This window comes from Felis catus, chromosome A2 (assembly GCF_018350175.1).
Source record: "Felis catus isolate Fca126 chromosome A2, F.catus_Fca126_mat1.0, whole genome shotgun sequence".
Lineage (NCBI taxonomy): Eukaryota > Metazoa > Chordata > Mammalia > Carnivora > Felidae > Felis > Felis catus.
This window is the reverse complement of record NC_058369.1, coordinates 50,197,970-50,225,441: the sequence shown is the minus strand read 5'-3', so window position 1 is coordinate 50,225,441 and position 27,472 is coordinate 50,197,970. Positions and strand designations below refer to the sequence as shown.

The following is a 27,472-nucleotide window of genomic DNA, read 5'->3' as shown; positions in this document are numbered from 1 at the left end:
GGGCAAACCCTTCCTCATCCCATCATGGGGTGGGGCAGATGTGGTTTACCTTCTAGAATAAGGTTCTCAGATGGCATACATCATCATGGGGCACCTAGGTGGCTCAGTCAGTGACTCTTGGTTTCTGCTCTAGGTCATGATCTAACAGTTCATGAGATCCAGCCCCATGTCAGCTTTTTGCTGACAGCGCAGAGCCTGCTTGGGATTCTCTCTCTCCCTCTTTCTCTCTGCCCCTCCCCCATGTACTCTCTCTCTCTCTCTCTCAAAATAAATGACATTAAAAAAAAGACAACAGACCCAAAATGGAGTTGCATATGCTAAGCCCCACATCACCAAACTGAGTTTCAGTTTCACCTCTTCCAGAGATGGAGTTTCAAACCAGCCAGTCAGGAACTGCCTGATGGGCACTAGAGAACAATCTGTCCAACAGATCCCTGCCGTCCCCTATCGAGAAAGTAACCTTGTGATAACCAGTCACTCTGTAGCCTGTAAAACTTCCATATTCTGTGTTCCGGGGCTTCCTTCTGCCTATAAAAGTGTTTCACTTTGTAAAGCTCCTTGGGGCTGGCTCCTTTTCATCTATTAGATGGGAGGCCGTTTGATTTACGAATTGCTGAATAAAGCCAGTAAGATCTTTACAATCTATTCGCTTGAATTTTGTTTTGTAACAACATTATGATGCAGCTAGCTCCCAAAGGGCAAGAAAGACAGCTATCATCCTTTTCCAATGCTGCTGGAATCCCCAGGCCCATCCTGGAATGCTCACTCAACTCTAAGAACCTTGGGACCAGTACAGAGGAATGGTTTGTCCCTAGGATGTCTTGGCACAGGGCTATAATTGTGGATTCAGCAAACCCAGTCCTTGGCTAACTCAATTCTCCCCACATAATTAAAAGAGAGAGAAATGAAATGTCAGGACGAAGTATGCATTTAAATTTTAAGGATCCTTGTTCATTTTTGAATCCTCACCTGGTTTTCCCTGTCTTCATTCTTGGCCTCTGTAAAGTCACTTGAAAGAAACAACAACAACAACAACAACAACAACAACAACAACAACAACCTGATTTTAGAATAGGAAAGGAGTTTGGAGTCAGAAGAAGCTGTCCTTACCATTTCAGTTTCCTTTGGCATCATGTTGGGTTTTAATTTTGAAGTGTGGCAAAGAGGCAGAAATGGCTTCTGGCCACAGACTGAGAGAAGCACTTTGAAATGAAGATAGATTCTTTTCTTTTCTTGAGATGTTTCCTTAAAGCTACCTAAAGAATGAAGCCCTCTGCCAGCGTTGATTAGAATAGAAGGCACTTCTCATTCCTCAGGAATGGGAATAGGAACAAAAGTATTGCAAACTAAGGATTTACTTGAATTCACTGCTAAATCCAGTAGAAGAAGCTCCTGGGAGGGGAAAAATAAAAGCGCCGAAATTAACCTGATGTTTGGGAAGTATCAGTTAAATGCTTTTGTAACTTCATCACCATCCACTCAGGGGAAAACACCGCTATTCAAACCTCCCATTTGCCTGAGAGTCAGGAGCTTATAAACCAAGAAAGGAAGAAACCAAGCAGGTTATTTACGAGCTCCGTCCCTCTTGCTGTTTTAAGCTACTTTGAAATAAGCCTGTTACCGCTCTGGGGCAATCGCTGGGCGAGTAACTCGGCTCTGCGGGGGTCGTGGGGGGCGGCCCTCCGCGCCTCCCAGCGGACTCCTGTGGTGGTGCAGCCCGGGTCCCCGCTGCAGAAAAGCGGGCCACCAGCAGACAGCGCCTCATCCTGACGCTGTCAGCGCGCACAGCCTCGGCTGCTCTCCTCGCTCGCCTTCTGTCCCTATCCAGGGACCGGTTAGGTGCGGGCGACGGGATTCCAGCTGAGGTTTCAGAATCTGAGACCTCACCAAAGTATCAGACTGGGTGCCGCCAGCAGCCACCCCAGTCTGGGTTGGGAGCGCACGCGTCTTTGGAGCTGTCCGCGGCGGTGCAGTTTCCCCAGGGAGCCAACTTTAGGCCAGCTCGAGGACTGGGTGCAGGTAGTTGGGTCTTGCATACGGGTGGACGGGTTGACTGGGGCTGGTGGAGCCATTGGAACCCTAGTGGAGGTGGTGGGGTGCCTCGCGACTCTGGCACCTGGAGGCACGCCCGGTGCTCCCAGAGCCTGGAATGAGACTTCTCAGGAGCAAGATGCACAGCCCTTAACTGTCGAGGGCTGAGGCGCGCGTTGGCTTGCTGACGCTGCTGGGCTCTGAAGGATCCTCATGGGAGGGCTAGTGGGAACAGCAGTTGGGAGTCCGGAGGGGTAGGTATTGAGACCGAAGTTCTTCCAGGAGGGACCGCTGGATTGAGGTTCCACGGAAGCACTTATTGTGGGAGTCCGGGGTGAGGAGGGATCTTAGGAGGTTGGAGAGGGGTGGTCCTGAGTTGGGGTTTCCCAGGCAAGTAATTGTTTGGGGGATCTCCGGGGGGAAAATAACTGCAGTAACGTTTACTGGGAGAGATGGCTGTTTGGGGCGTCTCGCGGAAGATGGATGTGCTGGGGGTGGGGGGGCGTGGCGGGTAGCTAGTTTGGGAATCTCCGGGAGAGGTAGACTGTTTTGGGAGGCCCAGTCCCGGAGGACAGTGGCTGATTCCGACCCTCCCTTTTCAAGGAGCTGGCAGTCTGGTAGATTCCCGCTCATTTCCAGTGGCTCAGAGGAGGTACCTCAAGCGGGGATTTCTGGGGTGGCGGCTGAACAACCCCCGGGCCGGCCGTTGTGCTCCTAGTCCCAAATAATTTGGGCTTCCTGGGAAGGGGGCAACTGAACCGCAAGTGCGTCGGGAGAGAAGTGCTTGGTCTTCTCACGGCCCTCTGGGTTTGTTTCAGGCACCGACCTAGCAGATCGGTCCGAGGGGTCTCAGGCAGTGGAACCCGAGGAGCCCCCAGGCACGCCGGATTGCGCGTCGGGTCCCGTCCCGCAGCGCCATTCCTTAAAGGGCTCTAAGGCCAGGGGCGCGCGGCAGCCACGGGCATGGAGGGCGCGCTTGCGGCCAACTGGAGCGCGGAGGCGGTCAATGGCAGCGAGGCGCCGCCGGGAGCCGAGGGCAACCGCACCGCCGGGCCCCCGCAGCGCAACGAGGCCCTGGCGCGCGTGGAGGTGGCCGTGCTGTGCCTCATTCTCTTCCTGGCGCTGAGCGGCAACGCGTGCGTGCTACTGGCGCTGCGCACCACGCGCCACAAGCACTCGCGCCTTTTCTTTTTCATGAAGCACCTGAGTATAGCTGACCTGGTGGTGGCAGTGTTCCAGGTGCTGCCGCAACTGCTCTGGGACATCACTTTCCGCTTCTACGGGCCCGACCTGCTGTGCCGCCTGGTCAAGTACCTGCAGGTGGTGGGCATGTTCGCCTCCACCTACTTGCTGCTGCTCATGTCTCTCGACCGCTGCCTGGCCATCTGCCAGCCGCTGCGGGCGCTGCGTCGCCGCGCGGACCGCCTGGCGGTGCTTGCCACGTGGCTGGGGTGCCTGGTGGCCAGCGCGCCCCAAGTGCACATCTTCTCGCTGCGCGAGGTGGCCGACGGCGTCTTCGACTGCTGGGCCGTCTTCATCCAGCCCTGGGGGCCCAAGGCCTACATCACGTGGATCACGCTCGCGGTCTATATCGTGCCTGTCATCGTGCTCGCCGTCTGCTACGGCCTCATCAGCTTCAAGATCTGGCAGAACTTGCGGCTCAAGACCGCGGCGGCGGCGGCGGAGGGGCAGGAGGGCGCGGCGGCGGCGGGCAGCGCTGGGCGCGCGGCTCTGGCTCGCGTCAGCAGCGTGAAGCTCATCTCCAAGGCCAAGATCCGCACCGTCAAGATGACCTTCATTATCGTGCTGGCCTTCATCGTGTGCTGGACGCCATTCTTCTTCGTTCAGATGTGGAGCGTCTGGGACGCCAATGCGCCCAAGGAAGGTAGCGCTGGTGGGGAACTGGCGGGGGGCGGGGTGGGGAGTGCGGCGTCCTTGCCTCGCTGTCTCTGCACGTCCAGGGCTCTAGGGGTCTCATGCGGGAGAGGTGGGCCTTGGAATCCTGCAGAGCTGGGTTTGAGTCATGGCTCCATTATCAAGGGATTTGGGGGCTTAACTTCCCTAAGCCTTGGCTTACTCTTCTGTAAAATGACCGTGATGAAACTGCCGGCTCTCATCAGGCAGTAAGGGAATGAAATGAGAAAATGCGCGCCAAGTCCTTAGCACAGTCCTTGGGCTACATATGGGGCGTAAGGTTCATTATTATGGATGAGAAAACTGAGGTTCAGGTGACTTTCCCACATGGTTAGCCAGTGGTGGAATAAACTTAAGAACGCAGGTGTGGGGCGGCTGGGTGGCTCAGTCGGGTGAGCGCCAGACTTGGACTCTGGTCATGATCTCACAGTTCGTGAGTTCAGGCCCCACATCGTCATCGCTGCTGTCAGCCCAGAGCCTGCTTCAGGTCTTCTGTCCCTTTCTTTTTCTGCCCCTGGCCTGCTTGCATGCTCTCTCTCAAAAATAAATAAACACATGGGGCGCCTGGGTGGCGCAGTCGGTTAAGCGTCTGACTTCAGCCAGGTCATGATCTCACGGTCCGTGAGTTCGAGCCCCGCGTCAGGCTCTGGGCTGATGGCTGGGAGCCTGGAGCCTGTTTCCGATTCTGTGTCTCCCTCTCTCTCTGGCCCTCCCCCGTTCATGCTCTGTCTCTCTCTGTCCCCAAAATAAATAAAAACCGTTAAAATTTAAAATAAATAAATAAATAAACACTTAAAAAAAAGAACTCAAGTCTAAAGCTCCCACCGCTTTAAATTTGCGTTGAACTTGACTTTAAATTCAAGTCAGCCCAAACACACAGTATGTGGTGGCTGGGGCTTCGGGGGATGTGACGTAGAGTCCCTGAACCCCTTGCCTGGTGGAGGTGGTGAGCCTCAAAGTAGAGAGGTGGGTGCCCCAGAAGGTAGAGGGGCTGGGGATGCCTGAGACTAGAGACTGTTTGTTGCTTGTGCTGGGGAGGAGTGGGGGTGGGGGAAAGGAAGGGAGCCCAGATGCACACTTTCTGATTTGACCTCGGAGCCTGGGTGGTTTCTGCAGGCAGGGAATGCACTTCCAGATTGGAGGACTGAGGAGGTCAGGTCTGAGGGTGGCCAGAGGCTGTTGTCTGAACTTGGCTACTGTCAGGAAGGCCCGGAGGAGAGCGTAGAATGGAGTAGTCTGTGGGGAGGGAGCTTGGGAGAGCAGAGAGCACCTTGGGTCCTGGGGCTTGTGGCCACCACTGGGCTGCTGCAGGCTCCTGGCAGCTTGGCCTTCAGTGCACACGTCTCCAGCAGCTCATTTGCAAGGAGTAGGAGGGTTGATCCGAGGTGGCAACTGACTTACACCTTTTTGTTTGAGGGTAAAAGCTCTTAACACTACACTGGGATGCAGGTGAGTCAGATGCTTGTAAGGAAACATGGAGGGGTTTGCTTTCACCCTTTCTGCAAAAATGTCCCATTTTAAATATAATCACTCCTGCTCCCAACAGTCTAAAATACAACCTTCCCATGGAAGCAGAAGTCTCCCTTCATTCAGCTGGATCACTTAGCTTTGCTCTCTTCCAGAAACCACAGACTCCTGGCTTTAACCAGCCCTCCCTGTTAACCTAGTGTTTGCCTTAGTGGCCAGGGCAATTATCATTCAACATGTACTGAGCACCTGTGGGATGTCAGGCTGGGGCAGTGTGGGGTGAGGATTGCTATGAGGACTCAGCAAAGCCAGCCTGGCTCCAAGGTGCAGCCTGTGGTCATGCCTTGAAGAAAGGGTTCAGGGGTCCAGAGAGGGGAAGGTACTTGCTCCCGGTCACACAGCAAATCGGAGGCAGAGTAGAGCTATTTTGTCCTGTGCCAGACTTCTTATGAAGGACACATGAGTAGGGAGCTGGGTTGGGCAAAAGCCAGCAGTGGGTGTTTCTAATCAGGGCATCAGGCTACACCTGTTTCCTGGGCAGAAGCTGAAGATTCAGACCTGAGTCTTGAGGGCTCAGACACTAGCCCTTGAGGAAGTGAGACTGATACTGAGCAGATCCTGGGGAGATATACTGGGGAGTCTTCCTTCCAGTGCTTACTAGTGTGGGATTTCAGGTGAAGGGTCCTCTTCTCTACCTTGTTTTATTTTGTTTTATTTTATTTTATTTTATTTTTATTTTTTTAATGTTTATATTTGAGAGAGAGAGAGAGAGAGAAAGAGAGAGAGAGAATGGGGGGAGAGGGGGCAGAGAGAGAGGGAGACACGGAATCCGAAGCAGGCTCCAGGCTCCGAGCCATCAGCACAGAATCTGATGGGAGGCTCAAACTCACAAACTGTGAAATCATGACCTGAGCCAAAGTCAGATGCTTAGCCCACTGAGCCACCCAAGGCACCCCAATTCTACACTTTAAAAGTACACCAGACAGTCCATTTCTCTGTCTTAAAACACAGAGAGAGTGAGAGGGAACCCTCAGCTAAAGTGGGGGCCAGAGGCCTTTTGGGTACATGTGGTCCCCTGAGGATTTCCGGGCAAGACCTTCAGTAGAGCCGGACCCCTGTTCTCAGGCTCCAGGAGTGGGGAAAGAAACAGACTCTAGGAACCTCCCATCTCTCCTGTGTTCCTGTGCTTCTTTCCCAGTTCAGAGGAAAAGGTGGGTGTCACACGGAGAGCGTAGGTCCCCCTGGTCTTCCTCGACACTCTGTCTCGGGTACTGTGAGAAGAGAACAAGTGCAGACAGCAGGGGATTCATGATACCACCGCTGCCACGAGCCAGCGCCCAGTCCCCACGTGCCAGGCCCATCAAGCATCAAGGACTTGGGCTCTGGTCACCAGCCTGGCCAAGTCGTGCCTTGGCCTCAGGGCTGCAGCGGGTCTGAGTGGACATGGGCTCAGCTGGACCGTAAACTCTGTGCCCACTTGGCATTAATTGGGATAAGTGCAAATAGCAGGTTGGGCCATCAGAAATGATGGTGTTTACAGTCACTTTGGAGACATGACTCTGTCCCAAGGCTATCGTAAGTGTTAAGGAATAAAAGAAAGGTACACTTGAGCTACTCAAGAGATTTTGATCAGCACCGCGGCATGAATGCACAGCCCCCACTTTCCAGGAGGAAGGGAATTCAGAAGAGATGCAAAACAGAGAGATCAGGGCCCCTCACTCTGCTCATCTCCTGGGGAGTGGAGGCTGCAAGTTCAGGAAACCCGTTGAGAGCAGCATGACATTCCTTCGGGGAAGCCCAGGGGCAGACAGCTACAGATGGAGGTGGAGGGAGTGGGGCAAATGTGGGGTCTGTTCCTGCCAATAGCTTCATGATGAACACCTCTGAGAGAATAAGAAACTCCTGAACCACTGGCTACAGATCATGGGCCGAGTGGATGGAGAAACCATGTTTGTCTTGGCAGCTGGCCTCGTGGTCCTTCACAGGGCTCCAAGTCCCTGCCTCCTGTAGGGTTTGTGTGCTCTGGCATTCTCTCCAAACCAGATGCTTCTTTTACATCGCTCTCCCTTGATGGACTTCTTTACCTCATACCCCTTTATTCACACCAAGCGCCACCTTCATGGGTTTAGAGCTCTCCTTGTTCCAAAAGTAATGAGAGGTAGGCCACAAAGATTCAGGCACCGCAGGGAGATAAAGTAGATATGGGGAGACTTGGATGAAAGGGGAAGAGGCATAGGAAGATTATAACATGATTATAATAATAATAATAAAGGCTCTGTGGGTAGAGGTGAGCCGTGCACAGGGCTTCCTTTTTGTAAGAGCCAAAGGAAAGAAGGAAACTCTCAATTTCAGTATTTCCATTGTTCACAAGAAAAAACAGTGAGAGAAGAAGAAAGGAAGAGGAGCATCATGGTAATGTTTGAACTCCTCCCCACCCAAAATAGCCACCTGCTGTTGGAGCCCCGATTTGGTGACAGTGAGGCCACAGAGGTAGGAGTGAGACCAGACAACCATGGCAGGTTTGGACAAGCCCCAGATGTATCCTTCACAAGCAAATCCCAGTATCAAAGATTGGGTCAACCTTTCCCCCCTGAACTCAGTAGGTTTGCTTTGCTGCTGGTCCCAAGGACTCAGACCCTGGAGTAGTTCTGAGAGAGGAGGTGGAGAGGGGGCATATCTGTATTTCCAGGGATTTGTCAATGCTGCTTGGTATAGTGGAGCTGATTTTGAGTCTCTGTGTCTAGTGTTTGTGAAATGCCTGGTCCAGTGGGCAGAAATGAGAGAGGAGGGGGGACGGGTTGGACAGGTGTGCTATCTGTACATACCAAACACTATTTGTGGCTCCTGTCTGTTCAGCAGAAGGTGCCTGGAAGCTAGAGGAGAAGCTTTTGAATTAAAAAAAAAAAAAAAATCTCACTCGCAGTTCATAGATGAGCCAAAGTCTTCTTTCAGAATTCTCTCAAAATGGCTGATTTCTGTGAGAGCAGGAAACTGCCCCGAGAACAGGGTGGGGACCTCCACTGCATGGAGATTGCAGAAGGACCAAGAGATCCATCTGGTGGGCCGGGACAGCAGACAGGCACTGTGGAATCCCACATCGCACGTGCAGAGAAAACCACACAGTTTTGGCCTGTACCTGGAGTTCGCTCTGCCACTTTCTCCTCTGTGTCCTTTGAGCAAGTGGTTCTGTCTCTCTGGGCCTCAGCTTCGTCCTGTGTATAATCAAGGAAGCAGAGCCTGCTTGTGGGGGTTGCTGTGCAGATGACCTGATAGGACCCGTGGTACCTGGGGGCCATGTGATCGGTGTTGCTCTTCTCCTCCTCTCCCTGCATCCGACATGTTAAAAGTTTTGTTTGCATTCTTGAGACCGACTTTGAGAATTTTGGCAGGTATTCCTGAGGGAGGAAGTGGACATTTTTCTCTTGAGAACCCAGCGGAAGGGGGTGGGGGTGGAAGCCGAGCCTGCTGGACAATAGGGAGGTTGGTATGTGGGGGGAGAAACTTGTTAGGGCTGGACTAGGAGCGTTGTCACAACAGGGACACCTTGTGTGACAGTGCCTAGCATAGGGCTGGGCATCCATCGGGAGCTCAGCCAATGCTTGCTGAACAAATAGGAAGGATATGGGAGGAGGAAGGTGCTGGAGATGGACTGACTTGGACTCAGGAGAAATAAGGGTTTTCTTTTGTTGTTGTCATTGTTTTCTTAAATTTTTAAAGTTTATTTTTTTATTTATTTTGAGGGAGAGAGAGAGAGAGAGAGAGAGCGAGCATGCATGAGCAGGGGAGGGGCAGAGAGAGGGAGAGAGAGAATCCCAAGTAGGGATTCAGTGCTGTCCACCCCGTGCCCGATGCGGGGCTGGAACTCAGGAACAGTGAAATCATGACCTGAGCCAAAACCAAGAATCAGACACTCGACTGACTGGGCCACCCAGGTGCCTTAGAAATAAGGGTTTTCTAAGTAGCCCTCCAACAACAGAACTGGCTACCTGGGAAAGAAGTGAGTGGTCACTTGGGGGCAACCAAACATCTGTCAGGGTTATTGTCCTAGGAGGAAGGTGGAAATGCCCAGGGGCTTGGTTTTAAGTGTTTCCCTGCCTGAAAATGAGCTGCCCAGCTCCTCCCTTTCTCTAAGGAACTGTGGTCCCTCCGATGTGGCCCTGCCCACCTCACCATTCTGAGGATATTGTGCCCAAATTTGGGGTGGGCCAGACACCTTGCGGGGGAGGGGGGGTCTGCTCTTCAGGTGACCCACTGGTATGGAGAGCAGTGGGGGAGGGAGGGCAGGCAGGAGGAGATTCTTTGCCCTGAAGAGCTCTCAAACTTGGCCCCTCTGGGTGTAAATTGCAATTAGGTGGACAGTTAACGATCATACTCTTGGCATTAAGCAGTTGTGAGTTATGTTCTTGGCTAATGCTCATGCTTTCCTTTTGAGTTTCTGCCCCAGGTGACTTTACCCTTTTTTCCCCCCCAAAAGGTTTGATTAATAACAGCAAAAAAGAGAGGGAGAGGGAGAGGAAAAGGGAGAGAGAGAGAGAGAGAGAGGGAGAACAAAAGGGAGAGAGAGAGAGAGAGAGAGAGAGAGAGAGAGAGAGAGAGAAGAAAGATCTGTTGGATGAGGCTTTGCTATATACTTTTTCCCATTTGATGGATGTTTGGGATGGTGGGGAGGCTGTGGGGGGCTGTGGGTCAGGAGGTCAGTTCCTGGAGCAGGCCTGCCCCTGGCTTCAGGGCATCTCTGGAGAGCCTGGGCTGGCCGGTCAGCTGTCTGAGGGGTTGGTCCACCTGACACCCCACCGCTTTGTGCTGGCAACTACTGGAAGCAGAGGGAACCCCACAGGGCTCACTCCCAGGGGCTGAGGCTGGGTGGGGGCTGACCTGTGCTCTGCCAGACCCCATTGCGTCAGTCCCAGAAGACAGCAGTGAGCACTGGTGACAGCCCCCTTCAGAGACCTGGTCTTGTCACCATCTCTGTGATTTGGGGCACATCTCTGTGTGATGGCTAGGCCTCTGTCACTCCCATCCGAACAATGGGGATAGAACATGACACCCTCTCTGGGCATCCACTTCGGTGACGTGAGGAGTCGGATGAGTTGGTGACAGTAGCCACCACTGGGTGAGTACCCAGCCCCACCTCTCATCCTCACCTGAACACAGCAAGGTGAGGGGGCTTTATCCCCATTTTACAGAGGGGGAAACTGAGGCTCGGAGAGGCATGACCTGCTCGAGGATGCGGTTGAGTAAGCAGTGGAGCTGGGATTTGAACCCAAGCCCTCTCACACCAGAGACTGCCAGACTGCACTGCCCTTCCTCCCCAGGCCAGCATTTTCAAGGTGGTCCACCATGTTCGGCCTTGGCATCTCCTGGGTGCTTGTTAAAAAGCTGATTCCTGGCCCTGCCCCAGAGCCCTGCACCCTCTTTGCAGCCCCAGTATCCCTACATGCACCCACCTGGCTGCACGTCCGCTCATAGCACCACCCCCTTGGCATCCTGGGTTCAAAGTCTGTGCTTCTCAGCTACTCCTGCTACCCACTGACCCCTCCATCTTAGCAGTACCACACCTGTCATGGTGACTCTTCCCTTTCCATCACCAGCTTTTAGTTGAGAGCAGCATGTCTTGACTTTGGCACTACGGCATTCTGGGCCAGATAATCTCTGTTGGGAGGGTGGCCATCCAGGGCACTGTGGGGTGGCTCACAGCATCCCTAGCCTCTACCCACTAGATGCCACTGGCTCCTTTCCCTCGGTTGTAACCACCAAAAAAAGTGTTTCCAGACATTGCCGAATGTCTCCTACAGGGCAGAATCGCCCCAGGCTGAGAAGCAGTGGTTTAGGCCCACTATGTAGGTGTGGCCTGAACTGATATCTAATGAATGAGGGCAACCTCATCTGCCCTGAGCTCTGGCCAGTCTGCCTAGTGTACCCCCAGCCAGGCCAGATGACTTGTCAGTCCCCACGAGGTCCTTTTGCTTTGCTCCCACGCTGATTCTGTTCCCACCACGGGAATGCCCACCCCGAGTCTCTTCTGTGGAGACCCATCATCCTTCACAGGCCAAGTCCAAGCGTAGGCTGCTCTGTGGCACAATTCCAGTGGGTACCATTTACCTCCTGGCCTGTGAGAATGATGCTCCCAGGAGCTGTGCAGGGCACAACTTGAACAGCTGGACATGGAAGCCTCATCCAGTGTTCCCATGAAACCCTCCCTGCTTCCCCCAGCTGGAGGCCTCCTTCCTCCTCTGAAGGAGGGAAGTTCATTCTGCAGTCATTAGTGCCTCCGAGGGTCCTGTCCATACAACCTCTGCCTTGGTATCTCAGTCCTCCAGTGAGGAGAGTTTGCAGGGAGCCAATCCCTAGTTCCTCACCTGCCCTCCTGTGGCCAACGGCTGACATTTGCATAAACATGGGACAGCCAGGCCAAGGTGGGTTACAGAGCTTTGGGGGCAACACCCCCATTTTCTGCTAGGCTGGTGTCAGGCTCTTAGGTCCCGAGGTGTATGTAGCACGATGGGGTGTCAGCAGTGACCTTGGGCTGTTGACTAAACCTGCCTGGAGCCCAGTTTTGTGGAGTTAAGAATAGAGTTTAGGTTGTGGGGAGGGTGGGCTGTGCCCGTGGCACAGTGCCTGGCATATAGTAAGTGCTTAATAAATATTTGCTTTAAAAAGGAGAGCAGTTCCAAGACATGTCAGGTCCTGGGCCGAGTCAGTGCAGTTGGGGGTGGGAATCGTGAGCTCAGGAGTATTTTAGCAGAAGGCCTGTGGTTTCTGGTGAGGAAGGAAGCCCATGGGTGCTCAGAGGGGAAGAGGTGAAGACTAACGAAAGCCCCACCTGGAGGAGGCAGCAGGAAGCCAGGCGGAAAGGTTCTAGCTCTGGATTTTAGAAGCCCCAGAGGACACTTGCATAGGGGGTGGCCAGGGAGGGGGTGTAACCAGGCAGTCATGTGCGAGCATCCCCATTCCTGTGATCTGATTCCTGGCCACGGAGGGGCAGCCTCTGCCAGTCTCTGTCGTGCTCCAGCTGGCACTTCCTGCCCGTTGCCCTGTGCTCCATGGCTCACCCCTCACACCAAAATGGCCCCTCTTGCTCATTCCATTTCTCTCTCTTTCTCTCCACCTGACCTGGATATGAGTGTGAACCTCATTTTCATGCAAGGAATGACGTTAGAATCCACTTATCACATTAGAGCCACCTCTTATGGTCAAGCAGGGAAATTGCGTTTTCGCTTTCCCAGCTTGCCATTGGCGGCTGAACGTATCAGGATTTCCCGTCTGCTAATTTCACGCTTCAGTTCACTTCCATCCCTTACAGACCTCTTCCTGTTTTCCAGTGTTTGCTGGCAGTCAGGGACACAGCCACAAATGACACACCATTCCCAGTCACCAGTCTGTAAACACAAATAATGACAGCATGAAGGGATGATGCAGTAAGAGAGATCTTTATTCTCCTCCCACCCCAAGTGTTTACCCCGGGAGGCATCAGTTGATTCTGACTCCCTGGTGAAAAACCCTGGAGGGTTTCAGAGAGGGAACCACATTTGAAAAGGGGGCTGTGGGAGCCAGTTGGAACTGCCAATGCAAGGAAGCACGCTACATGTTGAGATCATCGGGCACTTAACTTTAGTACTGTCTTTCTCCCTGTTGGAGGGATACTTCTCAAACTTCAGCAAGCACACAGATCACGTGGGGGATCTTGTGAAAATGCAGATCCCAATGAAGGAGGTCTGGGAGGGAGCCCAGGAGTCTGCATTTTTACCAAATATCCAGGGGACGTCTATGCAGTGCCTATGCATCTGGCCCATTGACTATGTACTGAGTAGTAAGTCTTTAATATCTTACCTCTGTTACCAAAATGCACAGTTTGCCTTTGCACATAGGCTGAAATTGGCTGCAAGACTTGTCATTCCCTGCATGGTAGAGAAGGGCTGGTCATTTATAAGAAAGCCCTAGCAGTTGTGCTTCCAGAAGGCGGTTATTCCTTTGGTTCAGCCCAGTGAGCTCAACTTGTTTCCCAGATTTGAGCAGGGACACAGTAGGAGCCCATTTAAAGCTCCATAGCCCACGAATTTGGCTCCTATTCCTGACTTTAGGATACATGGGGAGATCACACAGCTGTGAATTTTAAAACAATTCCAATGTTGTAAAATTGTGGTCTTTTCTAAGAAGGCGATCTATTGTAATACATATTAGTATTCAATCTTTATGTAACTGTACATTCAAAACTCATTAAAAAAAGAAAAAGGCCTTTGGTAGTACACAACTCTCAAATTCCTGCACAGCCCCTATAGGAATAAGGGATTCACACCCAGATTTCCAATCCCCTGGCCAGGAGGCCTTGTACCAAGCAATTGGTTTCTGGAGTGAGGGCCTCTTACAAAAGTTGACGGGCTTGATTTGATCCAGATAAGAGACGTTAGATAAGCCATACGTCTTTGAAGTGTACGTGAAATGCATTGGTCACCTCAGGCACACACAGCCCAGAGAGGCCGTGGCCAGCTGCCCGTCAGCTGTTCTGGGCTAATTTGGGCCTTCGGTGGCAGGGCGGAGGGGGTACCGGGAAATCCGAACGTGGGAGTTCTTGGGGCTTGAGTAAACCCAGGCTGGTAGGCGGGTGGAAGGCTCTGGGGCATACCGTCCTCGTCCTCAAGTGGCCCTCTGCCGCCCACCCCTCCATGAGTCACAGTGCCGAGTGGAAATGCAGAGTTGTTTCTGTCTCCTGGGAGTACTGTTGGCCAGCAGGGTATGTTGGCTTTTGGTGGGTGGCCATTTCTGCTCACTTCCCCTGCTTGGCACATAGGAGCTCCCACTGGAAGATCACCCTTAGCTTTGGACCCACCAGCCTGTTCCCCAGTGCTGCACCTCCCTGTTTAACAGCCCGCCTGTCATACGTCTGTCTTTCCCTTGAGGTCAGGTCCCCAGGGCTGCTGCTGCAGCAGCGGGCACAGGGCATGGAAAGAATGCAGGAACATCCTCTTCCTCAGAGAAATGCCCCAAGCTCATGGCCAGACAGGTGTGAGGGCCCAGTCCGTGGCCCAGTACCTCCCACGGACCCTCCCTTTCCGGCAATGACCAGAGAGAGCAGTTTGCACTGCTCAGGGCTCCATCCAGGGGAAAGATGTTATTTTTATGGGGGGCAAGTGGAAGAAACAGGATTCTGAGACCCTGAAATCCTGCCCTCTCCCGGGGTTGCTGCCACGTTCCCTTTTGGGTTTCTCATGTCACTGGCAGAGAAGGTTTTTCCTAATGAACTGTCTGGAATTCCTTTGGTATCACGTAATCCAATCCCAGTGCTCTGGGTTTTGATTTTTTTTTCTTTTTGAATTTTTGAAGTCCTGGAAAAAAGGACAAAGGACAATTTCTTTAATCGACCTGAGATCAGAAGCCCCCAAACTTGGGGCTTTAAAAAAAAGTATGCAGTTGGTCATATCTCCTCTCTGTTAATGATAATACTAATCACCTAAATTAACGCTGCCATTCACAAAGCCCTTTTATACTCTTTCCCCCCAGTTTTCTTAAAGTCCTTGGGAGTGTTATCTCCAATTTATAGGTAAGGATGTTAAGGCTCATACAGCAGATGTGGCTCAGAGAAGGAGAGTTCAGACACCAGGGATTTGCATCTGAATCCGGGGTCCCTGGCTCCTCCTTCCGACAACTGAGCCCATGCCCCTCTGGGGCCCCTCTGTGAACTCGCCCCCATCCTCCTGGCAGCTATAGACCACACGTTTTGAAGAGTCTGGTGGATTCTGACTTCCAGCTCCTCCTTTCTGTGCTCTGACTTCGTCATTTCTCTGCTTTGTGGAAAGTGTGGCCGCGGACCAGGCTCAGAGCTTGGTAGCAGGGACAGCCCTTCAGAGTAGCCTGAATTTAGGCAAAAGGGTAGACTGTTGTACATTTGCATAGATGGGTCATTGCACGCGAGCTGCCCCTGGGACAGGGTGTTGTGCTCTGGCCAAAGGCAGTGCCCTGAAAGGAACTCAGCCGTGAGCCACACTGGCCAGCTCCCTGGCAGCTGGGGGATGAGCCCCCTAGGGCAGGACCCTCGCCTGGGACATCACAGCATCCAAGGAACACTTGCTAGAGCCAGCCTGAGGCAGCATCACTCTGAGTCACCTTTTCATTCAGTGTCCCACCAGCAGCAGCTACCCAGTGGATGCTTGTGTTTTGAAAGAAGACTGTCAAACAGTATTTTAGTATAGAACAACCGGAGGGTGGCATGTCCTAGAACCTGGAGCTGGAATGCAGCGAGCAGAAAGGAGAGATGGCAGTTTACAGTGCAGAGACGGCAGCTGCTCCCAGCTGTGCCAGGCGTGTGCATTAAAACAGATCTTAGCGCTGACATTTGCTGGGCAAGATCAGACATTCCCAGGACCCCGAGTAATGTGAAATAAGGTGAGAACATTCTCCTCTAATGCTAGTTCTTTGTTTGAGCGCACCTCTGACTTTGTAGAGCCCAGGCGCCCCCATAGCGCTCCCTGAAGATGGCCCATTGTTTCATCTATTTAAACCCATCAGGAAATTGCAAGCTAGCTGAGAAGGGTAGATAAGGTCTATTGGTTCCACTGGTGACACAGGCATTTAGAGCCGGGGATCGAATCCATAAGCTGACATTCTTGGCCATGCAGTCTGGCCCAAGAGCCATGCTGAACAGACACTGCCATATGGCAGTGCAGCTTCCAGAAGCTCAGCCACTGTGTACTGTGTCCTGTGCCCCACCCTGAGCTGTCTCAGATTCTGAGACACAGCCCAGCCCAGGGAGCGGCCTCTCCCCATTGTTTCACCCATGCTGGTGTTAACTCTTATTGTTAAGAGAAGTAGCATTTATTGGGCATCATGGTAGTGATAATGACAATAGCTAAGTTTGCCAAGTTCTGACTTTTATTGAGCCCCAGGAATCGTGGTGGGTACTTGGTATCTCCTGTCTAATGAAACTTGGCAGTGATTCTGTAAAGAAGTTCTTTTTATTACTCCCATGTCACAGATGGAGAAACTGAGGTTAGGAGAGGTTAGGAGAGGTGCCCTGGAAAACTCAGGTGCAAAGTGGCAGAGCCAGGACGTGGGCCATGTCTGGGTAACTTGAAAACAAAGCCATCGCTCAGCTCTCCTTCTGGTCGGATGAGAAGAAGTGTGCTGGGCCTGCCCTCTGGGTTTTCCCCTGCCCTTCTGAGCCCCTTCCCACTGCTTTTTAACATCTGCCCCTCCTACAGGCATCAAGGATTGGCTAACTTTTTCTGTAAAGGGCCAGACAGTAACTATTTTAGGCTGCTGAGTATAAGGTCTCTGTAATAGGTACTCAACGTTGTCCTTGTAATGCAAAATTTGCCACAGAAAATATATCAATGAATGGGTGTGGCTGTGTTTCAATAAAGCTTTATTTAGAAGAATCAGCATCAGGCGGGTTTTGGCCTATGGGCTATATAGTTGGCTGGCCCCTAGTCTAGACCAGGAGACATTTCTGCCAGGGACAATGGTGATCTGATAGGAAGCGATGTGTTTCCCGTCCCAGGTATACTTAGATATTAAAAGACTATCACTGGGAACAGGCAGTACCTAGCCTCCATGGGCAATTATATCTGTGTGGGAAAGGGGTAGTTGCTGTCTCTCTGTCCCTCAGATCACACCAGGAGGGTGATTGCCTGGCCAGCATGTGTCTTTGCTTTGGGACTGAGAGGATTCGCTAACTAGTACCAACCTGATGTGTGAATGCTGACCTAGTTATTAATTTCAGGTAGGAACACTGGGTGACTTGTGTGTCCTTGGGGAAGTCATGTCCCTTCTCTGACCTTCACTTTCCTCAACATATAAAATGGGGATGAGTCTGATTTGAAAATCATATGGTCCTGTGCCAGTTTGAGAGGGTGAGTCCAGTGGTCAGCATTGCTGTTGTTATGTGCTCCCTTGGAAACAACATCATGAATTGTGAGGACACTGTTTTCCATGCTTTGTTCTGTTCCTGTTCTTCTGAAACCCTATGAAGGTTGCAGCAGTGTGGCCTAAACAAGGTACAATAAGTGCAGAGAGCCAGTGAGGTGCAATCAGTCACTTACTTGCTCCGAAACCATCAATGGCTCCCCATTGTCTATAGATTAAAGCTCAGACAGCCTGGATTCAAAATCCTCCTCAGCCTAGCTCTTTCCAGTTTCTTTTCCCACCACCCCCCCCACTCCAACTCTGGAAGTCCCTGAATGTTCTTGAACATTCTTTCTTATGTGCCTTCATTCCTATTGCTTCCTTCCTTTGGAATGTCCTCCATAGACCGGTTTTTATTCCCAAATAGCTCTCCTCTCTGCTGATGGCTTGCATTTCCACAACTGGGGACTCATGTCTCTGGATAGTTAGGATATTGGCAAATTTAAAAGTCCAAATGTGCCCTTAACATTTGGCAACCTGACACAAGCAGGTTCAGTTTATAGAGGCTCATCCATCCCCCAAGGAGCCCGGCCAGGCCTGTCATTCATGTCTGTAGCCACCAGGGGGGGGCAGCGGGTGCTGGCCCTAGTCTCAACTCCTCCACCCAGGCTGGCCATGTAGAGGTAGAAAATCTCCCTATGGTTACTTGGGAATCCTTTAACTATTTACTTTTTTGTTGTTGATGTTTCTGTATGCTTTTTTTTTTTTTAAATAGGAGAAATGAGTTAAATGATCCAAATGTAAACAGTTGGGCAGGTAGCTTAAGAAAAAAAAAGATACAATTATAACTGTATACAGTTAGGCAAAAGTGGTGCCTTCCTGTCCAAGGGTGAACTTATTCCTGCTACGGCCTTCTCTCTTGTTTATATCCTTACACACCTACATTCTTGCCTTCGTGTCTGATAGTTTACTTGGTGCCCTCTTTTAACTTTTTATAGGTCAATTTTACCTCCTTTATTTTATATGTTTAATTATGATTTTGAGGACATTCTCTTTTTAGTCTTTTTAGTCTTAGTCACTTTTCACCGGAATTTCTAAACTTAAATTGATCGTCTTAGCTCTCCAAATCAAATATTTATTTTTTTCATTTTCTTTTAGAGAAAATGAGGGATTCAGTAGTACTGGCTTTTTCCCCCCTTCACTTTTCCACTTTTTTGTTTTTTACTATTTTAGTCTAAGGATTAGCTAGCTGCTTCTCCTTTGTTTTCTAAACATTCTCTTTGGTGAAATTTTTTGCTTTTCTCTGTTGTAGTTTGCTTTTGTGCCAACAGGTGCATCAAGTAATTAGACCACCGGTTCTCAAACGTGTGTGTGTGTGTGTGTGTGTGTGTGTGTGTGTGTGTGTGTGTGAACCCCCTGGAAGTCTGTCTACAACACACTGGTGAACCTCACCCCCAGGAGTCTGATCCAGTAGGTCTAGGGTGGGGCCTGAGAATTTGCATTTCTAACAAGTTCCCAGGTGATCCGGGGATCCCACCTTGAGAACCACTGCATTTGTTTTGCAGCCAAATACTTTTCTCCTTTTGGTGCTTGGCGACTTTGCTTACAAATGTCTCCATGCTCTGCATCTGTGGTGGCATCGAGATCTTGTGGCTCCTCTGTCCCTGTGAGAAATCCTTTCCTGGATTTAGCTTGAATTCTGGAGTTATTTTTTTGAAAACTTTTTGCAGAAAAGACCAAGACCAGCAGGTTTCCCCTTCTTGCATTCTCGGGTACATGGTTTTCCTTGCAGGTCTCTGCTCCTCCATTGGTAGGAGAGGTCTGCAGTTTGTCAGATTGAAGTCCATTGCAAGAAACTCAGATTTTTTTTCCCCCTCCTTCTACTTGGAAGTATATAGGATTAGGAATTTTTCTTTTTTCTTTTCTTTTCTTTTTTTAAATGTTTATTTTTGAGAGAGAGAGACTGAGCGCTAGCAAGGGGAAGTGGTGGTGGGAAGGGACAGAGAGAGAGAGAATCTGAAGCAGGCTCCAGGCTCTGAGCTGTCAGCACAGAGACTAACACGGGGCTCGAACTCATGAACTGTGAGACCATGACCTGAGCTGAAGTCAGGCACTTGACTGACTGAGCCCCCCAGGCCCCCCAGCTTTTTCTTTTGTTTTTAAAGTAGACTCTACACCCAACCTGGGGCTTGAACTCACAACACCGAGATCAAAGAGCCACATGCTCTACTGACTGAGTCAGCCAGGTGCCCCAGGATTAGGAATTTTTCTTTCCCCTTCAAGCTTGAATTTGTGACAAGCAGTCAGAAGTTGATCATTGATTTTGCCTGGAACTCAATAAATCCTCAGTATGACAGCTTCTGCACAGTGCCTCAAATAATTTCAGTGTAACCTTTTTTCCTGTGTGAGTCCTATTTGCCGTGCTGAAGCAGTGCTCCTAGAGGTATCTTCACAGAACCCTCCATGTTCTCAACTGTGAAGACGGCATACACTTTCTTGCTACCATGCCTTTGCCTGTGTCCTTCCTCCTGCTCGGAGCACCCTTCCTCCCTTCTTTGCCTGAAGACTTGTAAGCATCCTTCGGGTATCAGCTCAAGTGCCGGTTTCTGTGGGGCTGGCCGTGATTCGCTCAGAGTTGCACCCCTCCTCGGTGTGCCCACCCTGACCTGCATCGTGCCCACCCTATGGTGCTACTCATTGTGTTTTTGTGTCCCCATTGCCTAGCCTGGTGTGTGGCACATGGTCATGATAGCAGCCACCGTGTGTTGGGCACTTGCTATATACCAGGCGTTTTTGAATCCTTGCAGATTCCTGTGAGGTTTGGATACTCTTGTGAGCTCCCCTGAAAGACAGCAAATAACAGTATCTTGGGGAACTAAAGAACATGGTGCTGGTGGCATGAAAATACAAACTAGGTCTGGCAGCTTCCAGATCCTGTGCTCTTGGGCACTCCCAGTCGTAGGCACTGGATACTTGCTGGGTGAGTTATGAATGAACAGGTGGCCATGACGAGTGCAGCTCCTGCTGACGGAAGCATGAGGCGGGTACGCTTTTGGTGAGAGAAAGGACAGAGAGCATTCTAGGCTGGGCTGAGCCTGGGAAGTGTTGGGGGCGGGGGCCGTGTGCAGGCTGAGTGCATGCCCAGAGCTAGGATATGGAAGGAAGACAGACTTTGTGACCCGGCACCTGGTACCTGGGGAAGGATGTTCTCAGGAAATGGTAGGGACTCCTCCAGTAGTGATGGGCTGTTCTCTTCCCCCTACCCCCCCACCCCCCGACAGCCTCGGCCTTCATCATAGCCATGCTCCTGGCCAGCCTCAACAGCTGCTGCAACCCTTGGATCTACATGCTCTTCACTGGCCACCTCTTCCACGAACTTGTACAGCGCTTCCTCTGCTGCTCCTCCAGCTACCTGAAGGGCAGCCGGCCGGGAGAGACCAGCGTCAGCAAAAAGAGCAACTCCTCCACCTTCGTCCTGAGCCGCCACAGCTCCAGCCAGAGGAGCTCCTCGCAGCCATCCACGGTGTGACCGGCCCGGGGCCAGGACTGCCTCCCATGGCTCAGCCTGTGCCTACACGGACAGTCCACCCCTTGGTGGCATGTGTGCGTGTATTTGAGGTACCTTTCAGTTTGCACCCTTCCACACCTTGGGGTAGCTTGAGTGGGGAATTCTGACATGGGGGTTGGGGAAGTAGTCCTCATGGTGGAAGATGATGGGGTGACTCATCCATCAGACAATCCCTGGATCTCCCCTGGTTTCCCACAGATGTTTATGTACCCTGACCCCACTGTTGCCCCTGGCTGGTGGATGGGTTGGTTTTTTTCTCCTGGACCTGTCATTTCACTCCGGTATATTTTAACTCCTTTATGCTGGGATCTTGAGAAAGTAAGTATAGGATTGGTGACTCCCTGGGTGTGGAAGCCTAGTGTTCTTAGCTCAGAATAAGGAGTGAGCTCAGCTGCAGAGGGTGGTAGCAATATCTTCCTGACTTCAGAGTGCTTTTACCTTTGCATGGACCCATCCCAGCATCCTGGGGCAACAGCATGTCAGAAGGTGGCCCTAGGAACAGGGGATTCCCTTATGAAACCATTTGGCATAGGCAGCTGATTAAAACCTGGGTTACAAATGTTTAAGAAGCTAATATTTGTATGAAGCAATTGGGAAAGAAAAAGAAATAAAAGGCATCTAAATTGGAAAAGAAGAAGTAAAACTCTTTGCAAATGACATAATTTTGTATGTAGGCAATTCTAAGGAATTCGTGCACCTGTACAAACCGATTAGAACGAAAAAGTGAGTTCATCAAGGTTGCAGGATACAAGATCAACATACAAAAATCAGTGGTATTTCTTTTTTTTTTTTTAATATTTATTTTTGAGAGAGAGAGTGTGAGCAGGGGAGGGGCAGAGGAAGGGGGGAAAGAGGATCTGAAGCCGGCTCTGCACACTGACATCAGTGAGCCCAATGTGGGGCTGGAACTCACAAACCATGAGATCATGACCCAAGCCGAAGTCGAACACTCAACTGACTGAGCCACCCAGGTGCTCCACCGGTGGTATTTCTTGATTCTAGCAATTAACCATATGAAAATGAAATTAAGAAATAATTCCATATATAATAATTTAAGAAAGGATAAAATAGGAATAAGTCTAAGAAAAAAAGTACAAGACTGATACCCTGACAACTACAAAATATCATTGAAAGAAACTGAAGAAGACTTAAATACATGGAAAGATATCCCATGTTCATGGATCAAAGACTTTAAATATTGTTAAGATGACAGTATTGTCCAAATTGATCTTCAGATTCAGTGCAATCTCTTATCAAAATCCTAGTTGGCTTCTTTGCACAACCTGATAAGCTGACCCCCAAATTCATACAGAAATGCAAGGGACCCAGAATAGCTGAATAATCCTTGAAAAAGAAGAACAAAGTGGGATTCCTGGTTTCAACCTTAAAAGAGTGTGGTACTGTATAATGGTAGACATCTAGACCATTGCAGTAGAATGGAGAGTGCAGATATAAACCCTCACATTTATGGCCAATTGATTTTTGACAACTGTGGCAAGAGAATTCACTAGGGAAGACAATCTGTTCAATAAATGGCTCTGGGAAAACGGGATATCCACATGCAAAAGAATGAAGCTGGTGAAGGTACAAACTTCCAGTTAGAAAAATAAATAAGTCACAGTGATAAAAAGTACAGCCCAGGGAGTATGGTCAATGATATTGTAATCAGGTTGTGTGGTGATCACACTTGTCATGGTGTGAGCCTTGAGTAATGGGTGGGATTGTTGGAATTCGATGTTGTACACCTGAAACTAATATTGCATTGTATGTCAACTATACTTCAATGAAAAAGAGTGAAGCTGGACTCCTACCTCACACTGTATGTAAAAATTAACTCAAAGTGCTTCCAGCCCTAAATGTAAGAGTTAAAACTATAAAATTCTTAGAAGAAAACATAGCCATAAATCTTTGTGACCTTGGACTAGGCAGTGATTTCTTAGCCATGATACCCAAAAAGCAAACACAAAGGAAAAGTAGATAAATTGAACCCCATCAAAACGGGGTACAGTACTTTTGTGCTTTGAAGGACATGATCAAGAAAGTGAAAAGGTATCTCACAGAATGGAAGAAAATGTTTGCAAATCAGATACTCCTATCCAGAATATATCGAACATTCTAACAACTTAACAGTAACAAGACAAATAAGCCAAGTTTTAAAAGGGACAAAATAGGGGTGCCTGGCTGGCTCAGTCTGTGGAGTGTGTGACTCATGATCTCGGGGTTGTGAGTCTGAGCCCTGCATTTGGGGTAGAGATTACTTGAAAATAAAAATCTTTAAGAAAAGGGGGCATAAGATATTTGAATAAACAAACAAACAAACAAACAAAAAGACATATTTTCCTGTCCTCTCCAAGGAAGACCTAAAAATGGCCAATGAGCCCATGAAAAGATGCTCAATATTTTTCATTAGGAAAATGCAAATGAAAACCGCAGTGAAAGGCCATGTCCCACCCGCTAGGATGACCATGATCAAAAAGATGGGCACTAACAGGTGCTGGCAAGGACGTGGAGGGATTGGAACTCTCATACGTTGCTGGTGGGAATAGAAAATGGTCCAGCCACTTAGAACATACTTTGGCTGTTTCTCAAAAAGTTAAACATAGAATTGCCATATGAGCCAGATATGCCACTCCTAAGTATTTACTCAAGAGAAATGAGAGTGTACACATAGACAAAGACTTGTACATAAATGCTCATGGCATCATAATTTATAATAGCGCAAAATGGAAATAGCCCAGAGGTGTATCCACAGATGAATGGATGAACACGGTCTGTCCATACGATGGCATATTATTGGGCTATAAAAATAAAGGAAATCGTGATTCATGCTACAACATGGATGAACCTTGAAAAGAGTATGCCAAGTGAAAGCAGCCATTGCAGAAAGCCACTTACTGTACAGTTCCATTTTTGTGAAATATCTGGAGTAGGCAGATCTATAAAGTCTACAGAATTGTGGTTGCCAGGGGCTGAAGGCCGTGGATGCCAATAGATACAGGGTTTTGGGGCGGGGAGGTGATGATAGTTTTTAGGAATTAGTGATGATGGCATGTGATTTTTAGAATAGGGCCAATACCACTGAGTTGAGCACTTTAAAAGAAGTTTACAACAACAACAACAACAACAACAACAACAACAACAAAATGTTTACCAGCTGAATTCAGACATGGCCACTGGAAGGATGAATTCCTTAGAATCCCTCTGAGCTTTTTTTGTTTGTTTGTTTTTCTCTGTAACTCACCATTTAGAAGGAATGGTTTTCTTATTCAGTTTTTCTGCAAGAGATGGTGTTTCCCGCTTGGCCAAAGGTTCCCAGCAGTGATAATCCTCTCTTCCTGCTCTAGTAAAGGCACAAGCAATGTCTTGAGGCTGCACACTGTTGTGTTTTATTTAGAAGAGCAATTCACCAGGGGTCTCAAAGGTTTTACTTACCTAGGAAACATGTTCTCAAGGGTCCTCGCAGCCTTGAGGTAGGACGTGACCATGCCCAAGAAATACCTTTGGTTATTAAATACAGGATATTCTGGATCAGAGGTTTTCCGATTGGGACTGGCCAGCTCATTGACACCGTGGGACTCTTTTTTTTTTTTTTTTTTAATTTCTACACATATTTTTTGGACTCACAAACAAGAGCACTTCCCGAAAGTCACAGATCCACTCTCGATATGCACTGTCCTCTTCTCCCTCCACACTGAATTATGCACACACACACACATGCACACACACGTATGCACACAGTAGAAGAAGCTGGCATGGTCTTGATGTTTGGGGAGAAGAGAGGCAAGCACTGAAATGCCAGTATTCAGACTCTCACCATTTAGTACAAGACCTTCAGTACTGACTGGGGACTGAAGACTATATCATCTTTGGAACCAGAGACAGTGTTGCTGTAACACGTACTGACAGCATCAACACCAGCCAGTTCTTGCTTTTTGGAAAGCTAACAGGGTGCTGATTTGGGGTCTTTGTGGCCACATACAGGACCATGGGGCACTCTGGGTGCAAATGCACCCGTGGTGGGGTCTGTTGTCATTTGAGCCTATCTGCTCACCAGCCAGAGATGCCCCAGCCTCTGCTGTTCCTGGGAAAGTTGCTGCCCTAGCAGCCAATGGAGGCCACTGGGGATTGAGGGGACAGCAACTCACAGATTTTCCTGACTAGGGGCACAACCTTCCTGAGACCCCTGGAGCTGCAAGATTCTTGGGCACTGGAACCAGCTGGGATGCTTCCCTTATTCTCTTCCTATGGTATCTCTGGATGGTTCTTTGGGTCTTATTATGGTGCCAGAGTCTGTCTTATATATACCACTTATCAGTGGCATTTGGTTTCAGCTGCACCCGTGGCTTCCACACCGCTCCCCTCCCGATCTCATGCTGGAGGAAGTTTCCATCGTCTCGGGCTTTCCCCAACCAAACTCTGGAAGCATGAGTGCGGGGTCCAGAATGCTGTCTGAAGCTCAGTTGTTTCTGTCCTCCTTCCCCAGACCTCATGTCTGAGGTCTGTGAACCATCTTTTCCCACAGCATCAGACCTGTTTACAAACCTCACGCGTGGCTGGAGGTGCCAGTAAATTGAACCATGCGCATTTTCTCCTGGAATGTTTCATTCTGATGGTCAAAAGTGACATGTGAACACTTGAGGACTCTGAGCCTTGTTTCTTTAGGCCCTGAAAAAAAAAAGTGTCACACAATTTGCTCTCCTTTTGGGTTGGATCTGTGGGTTACACCTGCAGGAGGCTGCCTTTTACAAAGATCCTGGTTTCAAAGTGCTTCACCTATTGTATTTAATTGCAACGAAACACCACTGAATACAAAATGTGACTTCCTTGACTGTGTTCTCCTGTGGTGACTTTTCTGTGGTACCCTCGTGGACTGTGCCAGTCGCTGAATGATGTGGCCAATAGCAAGATGTCTGCTTCGTTAACTGCTTTATAAAAGGTGCACTGAATAAACATTTTTTCCCCTATACATTGCTTTTCTCTCTTTCTCCCTCTTCGAAACAGTGACCATGTCTGATGGCTTGCAGACCCGGAGTCCCCTGCAGGGGCTGGGGGAGGGGAGCAGAGTTTTCTTCCTGATGATGACAGAGGTGCACCTGGGTTGTGGCTGGAATGGGGGGTAGGGGACCTGGTGCCATTGTCTTCGGTCAAGATTTGTCAGAGTCGTATCAGAAGATGTTCTAAGACCCAGGCATGGACCTCTGGTACGACTTAGCCACACTCACTGGGGCTAACTCTGGAGATAAGAAGACTCTGGATTGTCACCTCAAAGGGACCCTAACACATATTTCTTCCAGTGAGGTATGGGGGCCACTTGCAGAACCACAGATGGGTTCGTGTTCATTCCTGGGCCCACTAACTCACACTCTGGAGCTGGGACCCTAAAACCTCCGTTTTCAGCAGGACTCCCTGATGAGCTGAATGTAGCCAGAGAGTGAAACTCCGCCTCCCTCCTCTGGCCTGTCCCCACGGTCCCCCAGTGTGCTGCTCTTCCTGCTGCTTCTCAAGGAGATTCTGGAAGGAACAGAACCCCTCGGCCATACGTGCGTCTTAAATGCGTGTCCTTTCTCCAGCTCTGTGAACTTCATGGATAGTTGAGCACATGTTATAGTCTGCCCCTAGAGAAAGGGATCAAGCTTGAAAAATTGGGGTTGTAGTCAAATCAGGTTATAGAAAATGCCAAGATGGTGAAAAATCTCTGCGTAACCCAAGATTCCAAGTCTGAAACTGATGGGCTAATGTTTGAAAGGGCAGCCCCTCCGAGGAGGATGTAAGTAACACTGACTTTAAACCTTTTCAGCAGGACGAGGCTGGGCTCGTTGCGTCCCCCTGAGAATGGGAAGAGCCCCAGGATAGAGCAAAGAGAGGTGGGCTAGAGCTGCTGTGCTCAAATGCTGGCTAGCTGTGTGCCTTTTGGCAAGTCTGCTGACCTCTCTGGGCTGTCACTTCCCCACCTGGAAACAACCAAGGGATGGCTACTGAAGTGTTCAGAAGTAAAAATACTGATATCTGCGGCTTATTTAAAAACGCATAAAGAGGTGTGCCTGGGTGGCTCAGTTGGTTAAGCATCTAATTCTTAGTTTTGGCTCAGGTCGTGATCTCACGGTTTGTGAGTTAGAGCCCCATGTCGGGCTCTGCACCAACGGTCTGCTTGGGATTCTCTCTCTCTCTTCCCTCTCTCTGCCTGTCTCCTGCTTGTGCGTGCTTGCTCTCTCCACCTCTCTCAAATAAATAAACATTAAAAAAATTATAAAAATGCATAAAGAAAACCGAGGATGGTGGGTGTCAGAGGTGTGACAAAGCCTGGATGGTGTGCGTATGGGTGTTCATGGCAAACCCTTTCAACTTTCCTCTGTGTTCGAAAATTTCATGATAAGATGCTAGAAAAAACAAAAACAGGCAAAATTTTAGGGCTGAGATGGACATTAGAGATCATTTTATGGATGATAAAATTGAGGCCAGAAGAGGCAAGTAGGAGAAGAGACAGGACTGGAACTGAGGCTGCCTGTTCCCTGTCTTTCAATCCACTCTACCATACTGCCCACCACCTCACCCCCCACCCCCAAAGCCATCTTGGGCTCATGGCCAGGCACCAGTGAGGTGATGCCTCTGAAAACCTGCTGTGGAACCATAATTTTATGAGACTTAAGTGGGTGT

At 49.8% G+C, this 27,472-nt stretch overlaps 1 protein-coding gene across 3 annotated transcripts; it reads left to right on the top strand.

Annotated features, from left to right (window-relative positions):
- The first annotated feature begins 201 nt into the window (after nt 1-201).
- OXTR (oxytocin receptor) lies at nt 202-25,784 on the top strand. 3 transcript variants are annotated; one of them, XR_002153344.2, is made up of 4 exons: nt 202-2,019; nt 2,850-3,916; nt 20,532-20,868; nt 25,150-25,784. XR_002153344.2 is itself a non-coding variant. In XM_003982446.4 (3 exons), the coding sequence occupies exons 2-3, from the start codon at nt 2,995-2,997 to the stop codon at nt 20,777-20,779; spliced, it is 1,170 nt and encodes a 389-aa protein (XP_003982495.1). In that variant the 5' UTR covers nt 204-2,019; nt 2,850-2,994; the 3' UTR covers nt 20,780-21,643. The 3 variants fall into 3 exon arrangements, 2 of the variants coding, with proteins under 2 accessions (XP_003982495.1, XP_023105753.1); XM_003982446.4 differs by lacking the exon at nt 25,150-25,784 and having other exon boundaries at nt 204-2,019; nt 20,532-21,643; XM_023249985.2 differs by lacking the exons at nt 202-2,019; nt 25,150-25,784 and having other exon boundaries at nt 2,541-3,916; nt 20,532-21,643.
- The last annotated feature ends 1,688 nt before the right edge of the window (nt 25,785-27,472 follow it).